Raw genomic sequence first — 18,532 nt, forward strand, 5'->3', positions numbered from 1 at the left:
ACATGATTGATTTCATTTCAAATCCCAGCCACTTTCTCCGCTGACAGAGCTGCTGAACCAAACATTTCATCTGTACAAACCTGTGTCTTTCCCTGATACAAACCCTCGGGGAGCACGATACAGCTTTTTCTTTGTGACTTTACGAAGGCTAGTGTTCAATCAAACGACTCTCGGTGTGAGGGCGGCCCCCTCGCTCCCTTTTGTATTTCAGAAAGAACATTACACAGCAGACAGGAGAGCGGTGTTGTCTGTTCGGATTTATTATCAATCTGAATTTTACTTCTCACACAAAATATATAGTTCTGATTGAGGCTCTCAGTATACATTTCAGATAACACTCTATAAGGATTCATAAAGTAATTCATCGTCTATACATACAGGGAATAATCTGTTGCACGAAATGTCACAATATACCAGCGATGGAGGGACAAACTAATAAGTAAATTCATAAATATATCTTATTATTACTATTGATATAGGATGACAGTATTTCTAAATAGAAGCAGTGACTACGTCAGTTGGTATATTTCACATTTAATATGATGTTTATGTAACAAACATGTAAAATTAATGTGATGAGGAATAGAAAACAGTTGATATGTTGCGATAGTTGTGATCCGTGAGGAGAATTTGCAGTTTGACACAAGTTTGAGATGTTCTGGACCCCAAAGTACAACAATACACACACTTCAACATCTGTCCACGTGATGCTGAGTATATAAGTAGCTGAGTCAGATCACAGAGGAGGAGAAACATGTGAGGAGTTTACTTCCAAAAGGCTACATGTATCCAGTACATCAACTCGTTTAGAGGATATAATCTGTACAATATGACGGTTTTTACAGGCATTCAATTAATTTACTTTACATGTTGTCTTAAAAGTATTGTAGTTTAAAGCTGCAAAGATTAGTTGATTGATTTATTCCACAATCGGTGAAAACAAAATCCGCAACAGTAGTTTCTGTTATTTTTCAATCAAAAATGGCAAATATTCTCTCATTCCAGCTGGTCAAATATGACAATTTGCGTTTTTTATTTGTCATACATAACAATAATTTGAACATCTTAAGATTTCATACTGACAGTAATACAAAATAAGCAAATTAAAGTCGCCTTTGAGAGATTTTAATTGCCATTTTTTACTATTATTTAACATTTCAAAGACTAAACAATAAAAGAGATATTAATTATTACCTGCAGCCCTAATATAGTTTCTTTTCAATGTGCCAATAGTCCTTTTCAAAGCATTTCATATCAGTTTTTTGACAGTAGATAGCTCTTTTTGGAACAAAAATCTTCACTTGACATCACGTAAACATCTCGTCAGTGGCACTAGAACGGTATGTTCAGGAACAACATCACAGTTATAGAGGTACCGGGGTTCATATTGACAAAAAAAAAAATCTCACAGCAAGAACGCTGATCTAAGCTCCCACATCAGACACCTTACTCCCAAACCACTAAAACAACACAGATCCCAGATCAACAGTTGTGCTCCGAGGCGTAGTTTGCGAATATGAATCCAGGTGAGATATCCCGCACGACATTCATAAGTATACAGTATATATATAGAGGTGAAGAGGAGGCAGAGACAGAAGAGAGAGAAACAGAGTGAGGAGAAGGAAGGGCAGAGAGAGATGTCAGTCTTGAGTGGGCAGAGGAAGCCGGTGCTCAGCGAGCGAGAAGAAGGTGTGTGTGGGGGGGTGTGATGCCTTCACTGAGGAAGCGCTTTCAGGATGGCGTTCACCTCCTCTGCCACGGCTGTCAGCGCAAACTCAAACTGCTCCTGAGGAGGAGGATGAGGTGGAGGGAAGGATGCAAGGGAAAGAAGAGGGAAGAGAAGGAGGGATCAACTTTTAGTGCGCGTCCAAGTGTGCAACAACTCAGGAATGCCACTGCAGAATGATTGGCAGCTGCCGCCTCCTCCTCTGCCTCCGTATCTCCTGACCCTGCCTAGGATGTGTTTGGCCACAGACTGGAGGTGAAGGTGAACCACTTTGAGCTTTCTGCTTGGGGTGCACGTGTAGCCGACACCGCCATCGATCCAGCCAGGTGTGTCTTAAAATGGAACTTTTGAGTCAAGCTGTCTCTGCTTTATCTGTGTGTGTGTGTGTGTGTGTGTGTTCTTGTTTGTGAAATCGTTCTCCCAGAGGAGCGCAAAAGGGGCTGATTGATGTTTGCCCCATGGACCTGGTGTTTTTATATTCCTCTCCTCTCCCCAGGCTGCAGGCCACAGGGTCCTCTCACAGAGAAAAGGTACGTAGGAGTTTGGAGGGAACCGTCTTTAGATGTGTCAACACACAGCCTGCCATAGTCTGGCCTGAGGATAGGCTAAATCAATACCGAGGAGTCACTGGTGGCCGTGCCTTTTGCTTTGCAGTGGAGATTATTTGGAGTGCTGATGTTTTCTATTTTTATGTGTCTTTTGAGGTTGTGATGGGGCCAGAAAATATGTAAGTACAACCACCTTCATCTCCACCTCAGTTATACGCGCCTTATCTCATCCCAAGTTGGGTTTAAAGTTTTTCATTTAAAATCGGGGTTTTGTGCATGCTGTGCTGTTCACATTTACACCACTGGGGGGAGATCAATCTCTGCTCTCCGGATCAGAGATGGATGTTAGGGAGCAAGAAAAACGGTCACACATGCTGTAATTACTGCATGTTGATGTCTGTCAAAAGGAGTATGCAGAAAAACAGGGGGGAAATTAATGTAACTTTTTTTTGTGAGCTTTATCCAAAAATAAACTGGTAACATCATAAAGGGGGAAAAAGATAATTGGTTGTCCAATCTTTGAAACCGAACTCTAAATTTCATACCTCATTACAATCTAATTTCTGTGTAGACCCAGCATGAAGCCACAAAGTGGAATCAACAATATTGCAATATAATTTCACTAAGACTTGTCAGAGGAAAAAAAAAAGAGAAAGTGCTTGAAAAGCTGCTCTGCGTTGAATAGAGCAGAGCTGTGAAAGCAGCATTAATGAACCATTTAGGAACACTGGAGTCTGTTAGCAAGCAGCTCCCATAAATATTATTACCCACCGCTGGATTAGATTGCCTTTATCATTATTACAAGACAGAAAAAAGAGACTTCCTACCTATTATTATTTGCATTAGAGAATGAGAGGAAAGGCTTTGTACACGCCCTAAACTATTGTCTTGTATTGATATGTAAATATAAACTGTTGAGATGGAAGAAAGTAAGTAGCAGCACATTATGAGAGGGGCATAACAGATAAAGATCATCTTAAAGAACATTTCTGATAATGGGTTAATTGTCGTTTTTTTAAATGCCACTTTTGTTCTATTTCATCGTAAATTGACAATTTTTTGTGTTTTGGACTGTTGGTCATACAAAAAAAATACATTTAAAGACGTAACTCTGAGCTCTGAGAAATTCTGATGGACATTTATTGGATGTTTCATCAACGAAGTGATTAATCAGTTATCTGAGAAAATAATCATTAATTGCATCCTATTTTGTTCAGGTGATTAATATACAAATACACAACATAAATTCCTATAATGTTGCAGCTTCAAAATAGAAAATCTTTCTGTGAAAGAGCCTGGTCATTCTCTGTGTCTTGTGATAAATGTGGAACGCCGAGTTATTATCTTCCAAGACAATGTTTTTCTAATCCTGGAGCAGTTATCAATTACACCATCATTTCCCCTGATCCTGAGCACATGAAGTAGACAATCGTCTGTTTGAATGACTGCAACCCCCCCTTCAACTCCCCCCCCCCCCCCCCTTCTCCTCCCTCTCTGCTCCCCCGCTCCTCCTCCCTTCTCCCCCCCCACCTCTCTAACTCAAAGCCGGGGACCTTACCTTTGTCTGGACCATGCCAGCTCTCTGGTCTCTCAAGTGCTCCAGGGTAGCGGCAATATCAATCTCTTTAGCACCTGCAACAGACCGAAAATTGGACAGAGTTCAAAGCAGCAGAGTAATCCAGCTCACATCTGTCAATCTCTCTTTATGCTGGCCTCCCTTTGGAACAGCACAGCGATTGAAAATTATTACATTCATCCCTCGAAAGACTTGGACGAGAGCCACAGACTGTTTCTCGATAAAATATGCAAGAGGATATTTTGGGGGTTTGGGAAATGTGCAATAATGCAATCAAAAACACTGCACACTGGCTGCTCTGTGAGAATCTTGTTCAGAAATTGGTTTAGATGATGTCTAACTAGAAAGTCCACTCAGAGCATTTTGATACAACAATATCTGAATGTGTGTGTGTGTGTGTGTGTGTGCATGCATCTGAGAATCAACAAACTAATTAAAATGATTTATAGCAGCTCTGCAGCAGTCGCTCTGATGATTAACCTATGCAACAGTTGCCTGCTTTCAACAGTGATCAGCTGCTGTTGAGTCTGTGATGTTAATCTGGAAATCTTATTCTACTTTCAGATTTATGGATCGCAAGCAGCATGTCGGAGCTCATTTGAGGAAAGCGACACAGAGAGATGTAAAGAGGGGGAGAAAAAAAGCCCCTGAACTCTCAAGATGTCTTTGAAAGTGAGAAAGAGAAAGGAAGGAAAGGAGATGGAGCGAGAGTGTGTATGCATCTATGTGTGGGTGAGAGCGAGAGAGAAAGCGGGATTTTAATGCAGCTGGACTCAGTACTCAAAGTACTCCACTGCTCCGACAAGACTTTCATGTCTTAGACGGGCTGGAATCCAAAGTTAAGCTGAAGAAGAGGCTCTCCGACCGAAGACAAAAGCTTTGGAGAGAGAGATTATGTACATTTCATACATTTGGTTTTAAAACAGAAAACAAAAGGTTAAAAAGAGACCGAGTGGCGCCTCTCATCACCGCGGTCGCCACTGAACTACATGAACTCCATCAGATCGGGTCAGCCTTATTACTGTTTTACAGACAGTGGAGGGAAGGTCTGCAACAGAGGCAGCCGTTCCTCCTAACCTGCTCTGACGGGGCGGAGTCGCAGGAGGAGGGCATGCCGAGGGGGGGAGGGGGTAAAGAGTCAAAGGTCAAAGGGTAGGGGGCAGGCTAAGCTATGGAGGGATTTAAGGTGACTTAAGGCAGCCTTTAGATGAAGCCAGCTCCGGCGCAACAATAGATGAATACAATGTGGATGTCTCACAAGAAATTCAATAGACAAATAGACGTGATCATTTTGTTTATTCATGCAGACTGAGAGTTTTCTTGTCAAGCTGCGACTCCTGCTTTGTTGTCAAAGAGATTCAGCTAAAAACTAAAGTTTTTCTTATGACAGCACCCTCAAATTTAGGAACAAATGCATCTTTAAACTCGTCCTGTTTTACATGCCATCATAAACCCACATCACAAAGATACCTGTAGCTTTTCTGGTCCAGTTCTATATTTATTTAGATTTGTGCTTTTGTATTGTAATTTCCATAATTAATGACCAACCGCAGGGATCAAGCCCAACGCAAAATCACAGGAAATAAAGTGTAAAGGCATCTTGACGTCCGGATTTCTAATATCCTGGCGATTTTCACAGTTTGGTTCATATTTGTGTAAAATAGGAAAAAATGTCAACAATTTTCAGGGTGAAATTGGAATGCAAACTACACACAGTTAAGAATAAATCAATAATCAAATCAAATAAGCACAATGTTCCCATTAAATATTAAATATTGATTCAAACCACTGGAGCTGCTTTTTTTTTTTTTTTTTTTTTTTTTTAATGTATTTTCCCTTTAAACATTTCATTTCCATGCATGTGCTATCTAAATTCATGTTGCAGTTGTGATGCAGGTCAATATGGTGTGAAGGTGGCTTAAATAGATAATTACTAATGCGGGTGGAGGTTTCTTTTTCATTTCCCTTTTCTCCGTTTCCTCTTTGTTCTGCTCTCCTAGCAGCTCGCTCCGTGCCTGCCTCTGTCTTTGCTGCCTCTCCAGGCCTCAGAAAAGTCACCCTCTAATGCATCCCCAAGACCCTCTGTGGAAAATGAGAGGCTTTAGCGTTGCCAGGGCAACACCTCAACGCAAGCAGAAAGAGTGAAAGGGAAGCTATTGATTGTTACCTTTAGCCATCCTATTGAGGACCATGTCAATCAGGATGTAAGTCCCACTCCTGCCAGCTCCATCACTGCAGAGAGTCAGACAGAGAGAGAGACAGAGATCATTAAGGTGGCAGAGAGAGACGCTCTAATCTCAGAGTGTTTTTCTTATAAGGAAACAAATTGCTCATTTACATCTGCATCTGCTGAGAGACTGCAGAGCATATTTAAACACAAATTAGTCCATGCATACAGATGCACACTCCTCCATTTGTGTCACACCTACTATCACAGATAAAACAGAATACCTAAAAACTAAAAAAAAAAAAAATCTATAATAATCCTTAACATTCATGTGAAAGAAGCTGAACAGATCTGAATATTTGATGCTCCAATAAATGTGATTATGTTAAACCTTTGCACACGAATGCATGTGTGGTCTTGAGACTTGCCTGGCTATTGGAGAGAGGGGAATGGTTTCTAAGGCACACTGGGGACAAAGGCTTTTAAATGCATGCACCTCAGGAGCAGAGGAGAGGTTGAGAGGCCAGGGGCGGTTCGAGAACAGCTTTTGGAGAGCCTTGCTTTTCCATTACTCCAGAGATAGCCCTATGAAAAGCCTCCCTTTGTGCCCGCCGGCCATTCAACGGCTCTGCATGTTAATTGCAAACAAGGCGTGGACATCTCTCTAATAAAGGCAAGGCCAATAAAACAGGAGAGTGGCCTGAGCACCATAGCTTCATTAATCCACTGCTCGGCACTCAGTCCATAGAGCTGCCTCAGAGGGAGAGTGGGCTTACTGGCCCCATGCATGACTTAACAGGATGTGACTATTAAAAGTGGTAAGACAGATACCTGGTGTTTAACACAAACCAATCAAGGCCAGTTAACTAACTCAACCAAATGGGAAATGGAGGCATCTTTGGCTGCATATGCTTGTGCCATGTGATTTACATAAGAACACAGTCAGTGGAATAAACAGCAGGTCCAGTGGACACAGATAGAGTAAATGGACTGAGTGGGTTTGAATAAACAGCCTCTCCCCTCCAACACATAGGCCACGACAAACACTCTCTATCCCAATGCAGCAGGGTCAGCCACTGTCACAAGGTTCAAACAATTATACTTGCCTGCAGTGGACAATTATCGGGCAAGATCGACCCCGGTAGCACTTGTTAACCTTTCTGAAATAAAGAAAAAAGAAAACTCAATGTTATTAAAAGCAGGGCTGCAGGTTGTCGTGAATGCACAGGTTGCTAAGTAATATTCAGGAAACAGGATTGATTCTTTTGGCTGAATAATAAAAGCGATAATTAAAACAAATTCGACCCATGAGGGACTTCTCGCGCTGCGGTCTGGATGAAATTAATGACAGCAATAACCAAAGGACCAAACAGTACTCAGAGATGCTCCCTCCTGTCAATCAATCACTTTAATTTGAGCATAGAGGGAGAAATGCATGTTGCAGCACGTAAATAAATTGAGCATCATTTCAAACAGCATCACTGTGACATGTGGGTGATGGATGTGGTGGTGTGATGTTGAGTGCCGACCGCCGACGCATTAACCCCGGCCAATTATGAATGTTATACACCACAGGCACGGCGAAGGCCAACAAGCCTTTTCACACCCCGCTGTTGCCATGGAAACTGACTACACTGAGAGCCTCCGCGTCTCTCCGCGTTTCCCCCGTGTTTATCACCTTTCAGTGACAAAATGTAAATTGCATGTGTAAATATCTCATCATTTCTGTAGTTTATCTGGTATTTTCTGCACTAATGTTTATTATTACTAGAAGTATGTAAACAAAACAGTTAATATGCTAACAGTAACAATGATGTGTTTTGTCATTATATTCTAAATAGCTAATTTAATATGTAAATACTAACATTTCACATTGAATACTGCTAGCTTGTTCATTATTTTCTTAGTTTTGACATTTTTATGTTGCATTTCTGATGTTTTTTTTTTTTTTTTTTTTTTTTTTTTTAAATATTTTGATCTGAAGAACTACATCTATTGACAGTATTTCCCATGTGTACTTGTATCTCAAAGCAAATGTGACAAAACTCATGATATTATAGAAAATACGATGGTTGGTTTGCAGGGAAAAAAACCCTATTATTTTTCATAATTCTATGTATTGTGTGTTCTTATTTTGGCTTTTACATTAAATGTATTACATTAAATGCATATTTTTTTCCAATTTTGAGATTGCTTGGTATCAAAAATATGAGTAAAACCATAATATGTTCTTAGTTAGACAGCATACAGAGATGGTTGGAGTTCCCATGCAAGCCAGAGGAAGGAGCAGTGAGAGGAAGAGGAGGAGGGAGACAGAGAGTGAGAAAAAGACAGTTTGTGCACAGGCCTGGCTGAGGAGACACAGTTTCCAATGATCACTTTTGTGACTATGCAACTGGGCTCATATTACTAGCTGCAACATCACAAAAATGACACTGGCAACCGCAAGATACCGACTTGGCCGAAACCATGAAACCGTGAGTGTACAGTACATCGTGTGGATCTGAGACCTCTGAATCCTTTAATCAGAGCTTTAGATTCCCAATAACCTACAGCGGCGTCGACGGAGTTAAATCAAGACAATCTAACTGTTAGAGAGATCTCTGCAGCAGTGCAAAAAAATATGTAGGTAGTCAAAACACAACTCACACCTCCTCACCATTATCATAAATAAATATAACTGACTGCAAGCTACACCCAGTTCAATTTGAAAGAATAGCACCAACTAAGGATGACATGATATCACTACACATCCTCTTTTTTTTTCTTTTTTTTTCTCTCTCATCTGCATTACAAACCAAAGGGACATACTTCCATCCACAAATCAGATGCATCTATTCTCATTTGGAGGGCTTTTTCTATCCCTCCTGGGTTCTCCCATGGGAGCTATTGCTGCTCTTCTGGCAGAACACATTATATGGAGAACAGAGTCAGGTTATTCAGTCACTAGCTTTCCCCCTCTCCCATGTTTTTAGTGAGACAGCTCTCGTTTAATTGGGTGTTTGAATTAGGTGTATTTTTTCTCTCTCTCTCTCCTTTTTCTTCCCAAGCCAAGCCAGGCAGTGCGGGGCTGTTAATTTGCTGCATCACATGTGCTGGAGGGAGGTGAGGGAAATAGGCCCAGGATGAAAGGGATAGTACAGAAACACAGTCCTTATTAGATCAACCATTCTCTAGGAGACCAAAAGGCAGAGGGGCCAAAAGGGAGACGGACCACAGAGGCGCTTGCAGAATGCAGAATATAAGGGAAGGTGATTAAGAGCAAGCTCAGGGTAAAGGCCAGTTGTAATGATGGAAATCTGCCTGAAATCTGCCGAGCTGCGGTCGCTGAGGCCAACAGGCAGGATCTCCACTCTACCTGCGGAAGTCTAACAGCGTCCTGGCCGAGGTGGGGATGCCACGGTCCATCCAGGACAGGAAGTGGAACTGGGTGACGGTGCGAGTCTCGTTGGTCTGCAGGTTCTTCAGGTAGAAGCTCCGCACCAGGAAGTCCTCACACCAGATGTGCTCAGACACCAGATTGACCTAAATATAGACCAAAAAAAATATGCAAAAGATGACATGAAGTTTACTAATTACATTTTCACACCAGCAGTCACAACAAGGAATGCATTAATACCCATGCAACAACCTGGGGGAATAAAATGGAGGCATCTTTAGCATCAACACTTTTAACACCAAATTAACTAAAGGGTGAGTTTTACACAAAATGAACATAATTACATCTTCTAACATATAGTGGTTTCGAGCCATTCTACTGGTTTTAAATGTGTGTATGTGTTTTCTTGTAATAAAATAGGGAGTCATTTTGTGATGAATGAGATGTAACCAAGTTAGATACCAAAGAATGTGAGAACAATGATGCTCAGAGGAGTTTTTTTTCCCCTCCTAGCTTATGTGGGAATTGTTGTATTGTTGGGTTTCTCTGTATAACGTTGTAAAGTTCAACTGTAAGGACTTTAATGTGTTAAGTGCCACGAAATAACCTGTGTCGTGATTTGGCGCTATATAAACAAAATTGAATTGATTGAATTGAAAACAGTGTTGCTGTTACTCAGCAGCTTCACAGAGACGGTTTTACTGTGCAGAAAGTCGTTCCACCGAAAGCTGTTCACAGAGAGGTCTGTAAATCATGGACATTGCTTCTGGACAGACATGTTGCTGCTGACATTTTGCAATGCTGTAAGCACCACGAACTAAATTCAATTCATCAACATTGTATTTCTCAAAACATCAGCACATAAAATCCAAACCTATTTGCACGGTTGAACATCACCCAAAGTAAGAGGAACATGTTTTTTTTAGTTTTTTTTTTTACTGTGGCCGTACTGAGTCTTTAAATTTGACAGCATCCAAGCTTTGTAACTTCTGATGAACCTCTTTACCTCGTAGATGTGGTAGACATCAGATCCCTCGTCAGGCCAGTAGTGGTGACACTGCTTCACTCCATTTTCAGACAGTGGGGTTAGCATGACGATGACGACGCAGCCACTCTCCCACACCATCTACCAACCAGGAAAGTCGAGGTCAGACATCCGTTCAACACATCCGGAGGCAACAAAGCCTTTCATACGCATCTGTGTGACATTCCAGCAGCACTAATATGTAGCTGAACTGTGCCACTAAGAGCAGCATATTGCACATTAGCATTACATGGCAGCCTTGTATTGGAGTGAAATTGATTTCTTAATCTTTGTCCAGGAAGTATGAATAAATGTCACCTCTCTGTGTGTGACAAATGATAAATGTTGGGTCGAGCAGCAGGAGGGCGCGTCATGTGTCGCCCTCTCTCAGCTGTCTGAGCGAGATCACAACATCTACCGCGCTGCTGCTCCATTTCATCTTATCACAATCTAATGTGTCCTTGGGAAAAAATACAGGCCCACGGCAGCCATTAGGAAAATGAGGAGGAAACGCGGGTTTTATGATTGCTATAAAAACACAATGGCCTTGACTATACACTAATCACAAGCTTCTGTGATCCAGCCCAGTGGACACATTACATGCCAACTGTGCCAGGATGTGATGAGATTAGGCAAGGTGATAATGTGAGCGAATATTATCCATTTGGTCTTGTAAAATTTAGCAAATATTTGCCGGCAGTGAGGTAACAGTGCATTCTTATTTTCCATCTTCACCGATTAAAAACCCAGCCATATTCTTTTTAAAAAATTTTTAAATGTAATTAACAATTTCTAGGCTCCAAAAACCAGTTCTGCTTCATTTGCATGGACGAAAGCAGGTTACAAAAAAACAACCTGAAAATGACCCGAGTTGCGCTGTGTGAACTCATGCAGATTGGCTTTTTTTTTTCCACTGAATTTTGAGAAGAAGGAAGCAGGAGTCAAGGCCCAGCAGAGCTAAGGTAATAGCCACGGATGGAGGGAGAGGGGATGTGGATGGAGGAGTGAGGGATGAAGGGATGGAGGAATGAGGAGTGGAGGATTAGAGCAGAGCCGCCTTTCAGAGCACTGCCTGGGGCCGGTGTGGATTAGATAGGACAGAACGAAAAGATTTGCCTCCTGCACGGTCCATTTGCATGAGAGTGCCAGTGTTTCCCCTGTTTGTTTACTTTTAATGGGGTAAAGAGTGTGTTTTTTTCCCCCTCCTGCCACAACCCAAGGTTAACCATACTGAATAATGAATGGCCACTACGCAGACACAGAACTGATGCTCAGTGTGTCAGTCAATCTGTATCTAATTTTCTATTATTTTCTGCTTAATTGGGAAAGATTCAGAGCTGAGTTTGTGGCTAAAAAGCCCATTTCATTGGATAATGGATATGTATTTATTCACCTGGCACAGAAGAACACTGGCAGACAAACAAATAACCAAAATGATAATTATCAACTGTTTCATTTGAGGCACTTTCAAGTTTACAAATGAACTACAGCAAACAGGGCACCTTTTATTCCGATTTGAACTGATGTGTCAATTGATGTACAATTTTCAGATAATAGCTGCTGAGGTTTTCTTTTTTTAATGAAGCAGATTTGTTGTTTTTTAAAAGACGATTTAAAACAATGAAGGATATTTCTGTTGTGTGTCAAGAACTAGCCCACTCTAAACTCAGCATCGCCCCTCTCCTTAAGTCACAAGCAGTCTGTGAAAACACAAAGTCAGCACGATCATAATGGTTCAGAATGAGTATCTGTTCAGTACAAGATGCAGAGTGCAGAGTACGTGGCCAGCTGGTCTGCCAGGATTTATGCTCCGCACTTCTACATCCTGGTCACGGCTAGCTGGAGTTACTTCACCATATGGAGGTGATAGGCCCACTAATTACTACAGTGCTGTCCTATTAACACATAAGAATGCCATTTGGCAACCATGCATCATTTAAGGCATACTTCCGCACAAGTTGACATGTTTAACAATAGCCTCGATGTAGTGACTGATGGCAGGTTCCTCTGACATTTATGGACAAGGAACAGAATGCAAATAGCTCTGAGAGAAACATGCAAATAGGAGTAAATATCAGCATTTTTATAAATACCATTAGGCTTCCTGGGGGTGTGTATGACTGAACTTGTAGGTGAAACTAAAAGCTGCAGGTCTGTTGTACATATTCAGCTCAAACACTGTTTTATTGATGAGCAGGAACAGTGGTCGCACCATTACCAGTTTGTGTCTCTCGTGTACCAGCATTACATTGGAGTCATGGAGCGAGGCATACAATTTACCAAAAAAATATACAATTATCCTTTGTCTTACCTCTATTTGAGAGACAATAATGATGCGTTGGAGCCACAGTTCCCTGGGATGATTTAGAGGATGTAAACATGATGTGATTGTTGCCATGGATTAAAAGAGCGGAGTACTAGTAGTGACTATGGGCTGTGTTTTTATAGCCTCTATTTGCTTACATTTTGGCAAAGTGGCACCATTAAAAATATGTCAAATTAGCTATTAGCAGTTCCTGTTGGTAGCGTACCAATAAAACAGCCATCAATGGATCAATTTGGTACCAACAATTTGATGATTCTGAGGAAAGTTTTATGAATTGAGTTTATCGAGTTTGAATTAATGGATGTTTATTGGTGAAAGACATCAGAGATAATGAGTATCATCAGTAAAAGTGCAAGTCACAGAATTTTAAAGTATGTATTTCATGTCTGTGTTCAGACACCCATTACTTCTACCACATTACTTCACTGATCCAACCTAACCGAGACACTCCCGTTTCTAGACCAAGAAGAGGACATCAAAATCCATGAAATGAAACCAGAGGGTCAGACACCGTGTAGCTCTGTTGTGGTTCTTCCAAGCCGTCATTGTTGCACAAATAAAATGTTAAAAGCTGAAAAGTGAATAGAGAGGACTATTACCTGCCAGAAGTCTGCCACAGTGGAAGCGAGTGGGCCCTGCGAGGTGATGTAAGTGGGGTTGCGAGGGTCATGGTCCATCTGGGAGAGAGGGAACAGAGAGTGACACAGCGTTTGGGCGGAGACTGGTGGATGAAAACATATTGTCTGGTTAAGACTTCCATCAAAGCCTCCATCTGGATGCAGCAACAAAAAGAGATCAGCATGTATTGAGGGAAACACTTTCATTTTCTTCTCTCTCGTTCCTCCTTCAAACCCTGTGTTACTCAGAATGTGACTATTTTTATGGGTGTGATTGGAGTAAACCGGGACATGGAGGAAACTATACGCTTTTCGTGATAAAATGTGAATGTCATAAAGGGATACAGTGGATGTTGAAGACATTTGAAGTCTGTGGTTTGAATGCCAGCCAGTTTATCAAAGAAAAATGTTAAAAAAAATCACTCTCTTTAGACATCATATTTGCATATATGGCAGATGGAGACCTTGAACTTTGCTGTATTGCCAGTCTTGATAAGAACAATTGATTTCAACTATTCTCTATGCAAATAAAAAGAAGAATGTCTCTTTTTAAAAGATTTGATAGCAATTTAATAGCAAAAGGATTTTTGTCGTGGTTATCTCGACAAAGGAGTTTTGGCTTTTGGTGCACTTTGTCTGTTTCTTTGTCAGCAGGATTACAAATTAAACCAGCTTGGTTTTCATGAAAATTGGTGGAAGATTGTATCATGGGCCAAGGAAGAACCCATTAACTTTTGGAGCGCATTTGACTGACGGGGTGGATCCATGACTTATTTTTCACTTTCATTGACATTAGGCCAAATGGACAAGGCAGGAGGCCATACATGTTAATTCTGGATCCTGTCAATCTTAGCTCACCAACACCAAATCTCTCTGTGGCAGATGATTATGAATTACAACTCCGACTGCTTGACTTAAACACCAGGGTGGCAAAATGTCTTGCTAATTCTATACTTGTACTTCTATACAATATACTCTTACAATTTCAGGTCCATTAGCTTAGCATTTAGCAATGCCTTCCGTCCCTCTGTCTAATTCTCTCTTCTGCACAGTGTGCCAGATGGTTAGTTTTTGTCTTGCCTCCTTTAGTGATAATGGTAATTGTAATGTGACTGTAATCATAAATGTAGTCTTTTTAGAGCATTGGAGGCGCATTGCCCCATAATGGAAATCAACCCAATAGCTGAAGTAGCTAATCAGGCCCCAGTAGTCGGTGTGGGCCGACCAAACGTAGCCTCTGTTAGCGTCCCCTGCAGCCAGGGAGCCAGGCCAACTGGGTGACAGCATGAAGGAAGCATATCTCTAAATAGAAGCTTGTGGTAGCAGGTCGAGGGAGTTAGCCGCCAAACTCTGAGCCTGGTTCTGTCTGAGGTTTCCTCCGGTCTGTGGTCTGTGAGTGTTTTTAACTTGCAACCGTTTGAATATCCAAAATAAACACTTTGTAATTTGACCTGCCAATTCGTCGTTACTATTTTTCAACATTGCCCTATTTGTGTCCTGCTGGTATTTTCTACATTGCCTCTATACCAATATTTGCTCTCTCAAAGACCTCATGAAAACATCTCTCAGAGCAAATTTGTTTCTTGCTTTGACATGTTTCTGCATGAAACATGACATTATGGAGGGTCTTTTAAAGCCTGGAGGGAGCTGATGTGAGGAAGCTGAATGCTGAGGTGGGACGTAATGACATGTGGGACTTGATTTGAGGGATGTGATTGAGATTTGATTGAGTAGGTGTCGGCTGGGTTTCCCCCCAAACATCAATGATTAAATTTTATTGAATGAACACCCTCGAGTGTGAGATGCATCAGTGGAAAGATGTTGACATATTTTGAAGGAAAAGAAACAGGGTGAGTACCTATTGACACCCTCTTGATGTATATTTGGCCTTTTTGTAAGTTTGAGGTCTTAAACTTTACAAAATAAAGGTGTGATTGACAATTTTTTTAATCAATCTGACATCCATCAACGGAAATTTTGTTTTTTTGTTTGTTTGTTGTTTGTCTTTGTAACAGAGACTGATTTAAGGAGGGAGACATCTCTGAGCATAACTCAAAAACACAGGAAGTCGCAGGGTCATCTTAAAGGCTTTTTTCATTTTCTATGAACTTGCTTTTTCATGCTGAAGAACAACTTGTCAAGGACACTGTACTTGGCCTTAAAAGTTAAATATTTTTGTGGAGACTCATTTGTCTCACTCATGGGCTCGACACTCACCCTTAAAGGGAAAAATAATTATGGAGCATGTCTTCATGGCTTAAATATTACCATAACACTTTCTTCTCTTCATGTTTCATATCCTGAACAACGGGATTAATTCTTAATGCTTTGACAGGCTGTTAAAACCAAACGTACAACTTTAGTTGAAAATTTTCAATAAATATCAATTTTATTTGTATTTATCTTAAGTCTGTTTGTAATTCATTTTCAATTTAGTGGATTAAAAGTGTCATATTGTGTTTTTTTATTTTATTTTAATCTACAGGGATGTAACTGTTGCCTTAGTTATTGAACTGTTCTATTTAATGGGACACTTGTTGTGAAAAATCATTCTTAGTTGTATAAATGCTTTTATTTTGTAGATTTTTTTTTTGGAAGGTTTAATGAAGCAGATCTCCGTAGGTTCAGATGTGATGTTTATTCCTAATTTATAGTCGCAGTATCTGAATCTAGCAGGGCATCTATAAGACGTCAGGCGGGATGTCAATATTAATTCTGGGTTATTGTACATGAAACAAAATGATCATCGGGGGGCAGAAGTGAAGCACGAGTGAGAGGAAATCCTCACCAACATGAGGACTGGCTAAAATTTGAAAATGTATCTCCATTCTGAGGAACTTTCAGAAAAGGAAACATAAATGAAGGAAATGTGTTCATTACCCAGTGTTATACTTCAATTAGCCAGAACCGTGTTGTTCAATTTTGCCTTCATCCTTCCTGGTTGAAATTCCTCATGTGGTTTGGTTAAAAAAAAAGAAAAGAAAGGAAAAGAAAAGAAATCCCCCCCCCCCACAAAAATGAAAGGGTGATGCCGAATGCTAGCGCTTCCACTCCGTTTAGCCAATCTCAAGGACACAGACATGCTGTAGCTGTGTGCTGACATCCCTGCATGAATACTAAAGCGCAAACATGAAAGAGTAGTCCTGCATTTCAGCTGTGCTCTTCTTCCCATTGTGGGAAGAAGATAGACTACAACAACAACGACAACAACAAAAAAATGCAAAGAAGAGCTCTTTGGTTTAGAGTAAAATAGATTTACGAAAATAGCTCACGCAAATACCTGTTCCCGGAGAATCGTCTCAACTTTCAACACCTTTTTGCCGTGTCTTGATCCTGTGTTTATAAAAGACAGAGCGCTTCGAAGCTAATCGCTGGCTTGAGCTCATCCCAGATAGTTTGAAAACAAAAGCACAGAGAACAGGTTGGGAATGGACAAAAAAGCCACGGAGGCTTTGTTTAAAAAAAAAGAAAAAAAGAAAAAGAAAAAAAAAAAAAGAAAGAAAAAAGGCCAAATAGGACAAAGACGACCAGGCTTTCACCACATTTTGTGTCACTGCACATTCCTTCGAACCATTCCTCACACTAATGATGCTGTACATCTGGGAGCATTTGCATCATTTGTGGTCGAGCATTTACCATTATCCGAGCCTTCTCCTGTGTGTATGTCACCCTGTGCTTTTGCAGGGAGCTCGGATCACCCTCTCTCTTTGCATCTCTGACCCCGGATTCCCAGAAAGGAGCCACAGATTATTTACTCGTAGGCCACTGCCCCCGCAGCTAATGAGGAGGAAGAAGTCGCATTGATGGACATAATTATCACAGTTTTGCTGGGCTCAGCCAGGGGTCCCTTTTGTGGTGTAATTACTGTCCTTTCATCCACACACCACTGCATCTGCCATTACTTCACCCATCTTCAACATCCGCTTGTGTTTCTTTTTTTTTTTTTTTTTTTTAAACCACACCAAAATAGTCATGTATAACTTTTCTCTACGAGCTTTTTCTATTGCTAACTTCATTCCATGATCGATTAACTTTATTATAATATTATTCTATAAAATGGCAAATTTCGCACTACAGCACTATTTGAATAAACTAAAAAAAACTTCTATGAATATGCCATTAGAGAAAATGGAGGAATAAATAGAGCATCTAAAAGTCTCCATTGTTTGTTTGTGAAGAGTAATAGGCTTTTAGTGCAGCTGTGTGTGCCCTGCCCCTCCTCCCCCCACACACCCATCTATCTCCTCAGAAATTTTGGCACTGTATTTGAAATGCATAGTTTCCTGTTCCCTTTGATGGAATCCCTTTTCAACAGCCTCAGGGGAAATCATGATTGGCAATGTTTGGGCGAGAAATACGGAAAAAAAAAAAAAAAAAAAAAAAATAATAACCTTAGTCCTCTCCAACACAGAGGTCTTTCTGGATTAGTGTGGATGGATACATCTATTTAGTCAAAGGAAATGTATAATTCTTTTTAATGCAGATGAAAAAAAAGGCGTATCTCAAGGGAGCGGCCATTTTGAAAGCAGTAAAAGTAGCAATGTGATTCAACAAGACACCAAATCCACTGAGGCTCCCAGCATGGAGAACAAAGTTTAAAAAAAAAAAAAAGATCAATGCGCTTGGATCGATGACAGGTCCTTTGAAACTACTTTTATCTCGAAGTAAAATCCAACCACAACAGGTGCAAAAACAGGCATCAGAGACAACGGATGTTAGCTAAAACATGGAGCCATAATCAATAAACAATACTCACTATTGGGCTGGCATTGATGTAATCCGAGTTTCCGTGGTTATTCTCCGCTTTCAAGGTGATCCTGGAATGATCATCTGTAAAGGAGATGCATAATTCATCTGTACATATTTCCACTGTTTTTCCTCCCTGCAATAACAACAGAATTTTAAGCAGAGGAATATGAAACTCAAATGGCTGCAGGGAGTGCAATTTCACCAGACTTTCATCATAGACACACGCACACACACAAGTCCTGAATTGCTTCACCTTCACTAAGCGATGTTCTTCGTGAAATAATAATAAGCTATTTAAAGAAGAAGGTTGCAAGTTGTGATTTTTAAAATCCTCTTTTTCTGAAACAAGTGAAAAGGTTGCAAGATTAATTTAATCTGCCTCTGAAGGACTTGAACTCAGGTCAGTCGTCTTCTTAAGTG

At 40.7% G+C, this 18,532-nt stretch overlaps 1 protein-coding gene across 1 annotated transcript in view; it reads right to left on the reverse strand.

Moving 5' to 3' along the window:
* Positions 1–237: 237 nt before the first annotated feature.
* Positions 238–18,532, reverse strand: part of ptprn2 (protein tyrosine phosphatase receptor type N2) — a 123,332-nt gene continuing 105,037 nt past the window's right edge. Inside the window, exons 15-22 of the mRNA XM_069159531.1 lie at positions 18,120–18,193; positions 13,346–13,423; positions 10,403–10,522; positions 9,376–9,542; positions 7,124–7,177; positions 6,018–6,082; positions 3,833–3,906; positions 238–1,786 (exon numbers count right to left, since the gene is read on the reverse strand). Of these exons, the coding sequence (XP_069015632.1) occupies positions 1,715–1,786; positions 3,833–3,906; positions 6,018–6,082; positions 7,124–7,177; positions 9,376–9,542; positions 10,403–10,522; positions 13,346–13,423; positions 18,120–18,193 (704 nt within the window). The 3' untranslated portion in view covers positions 238–1,714. The remainder of the gene's footprint in view (positions 1,787–3,832; positions 3,907–6,017; positions 6,083–7,123; positions 7,178–9,375; positions 9,543–10,402; positions 10,523–13,345; positions 13,424–18,119; positions 18,194–18,532) is intronic.

The sequence above is a fragment of the Embiotoca jacksoni genome, unplaced genomic scaffold (genome assembly GCF_022577435.1).
Source record: "Embiotoca jacksoni isolate LCO1_2020_lvr unplaced genomic scaffold, fEmbJac1.0.p SCAF_25, whole genome shotgun sequence".
NCBI classification, from domain to species: Eukaryota; Metazoa; Chordata; class Actinopteri; family Embiotocidae; genus Embiotoca; species Embiotoca jacksoni.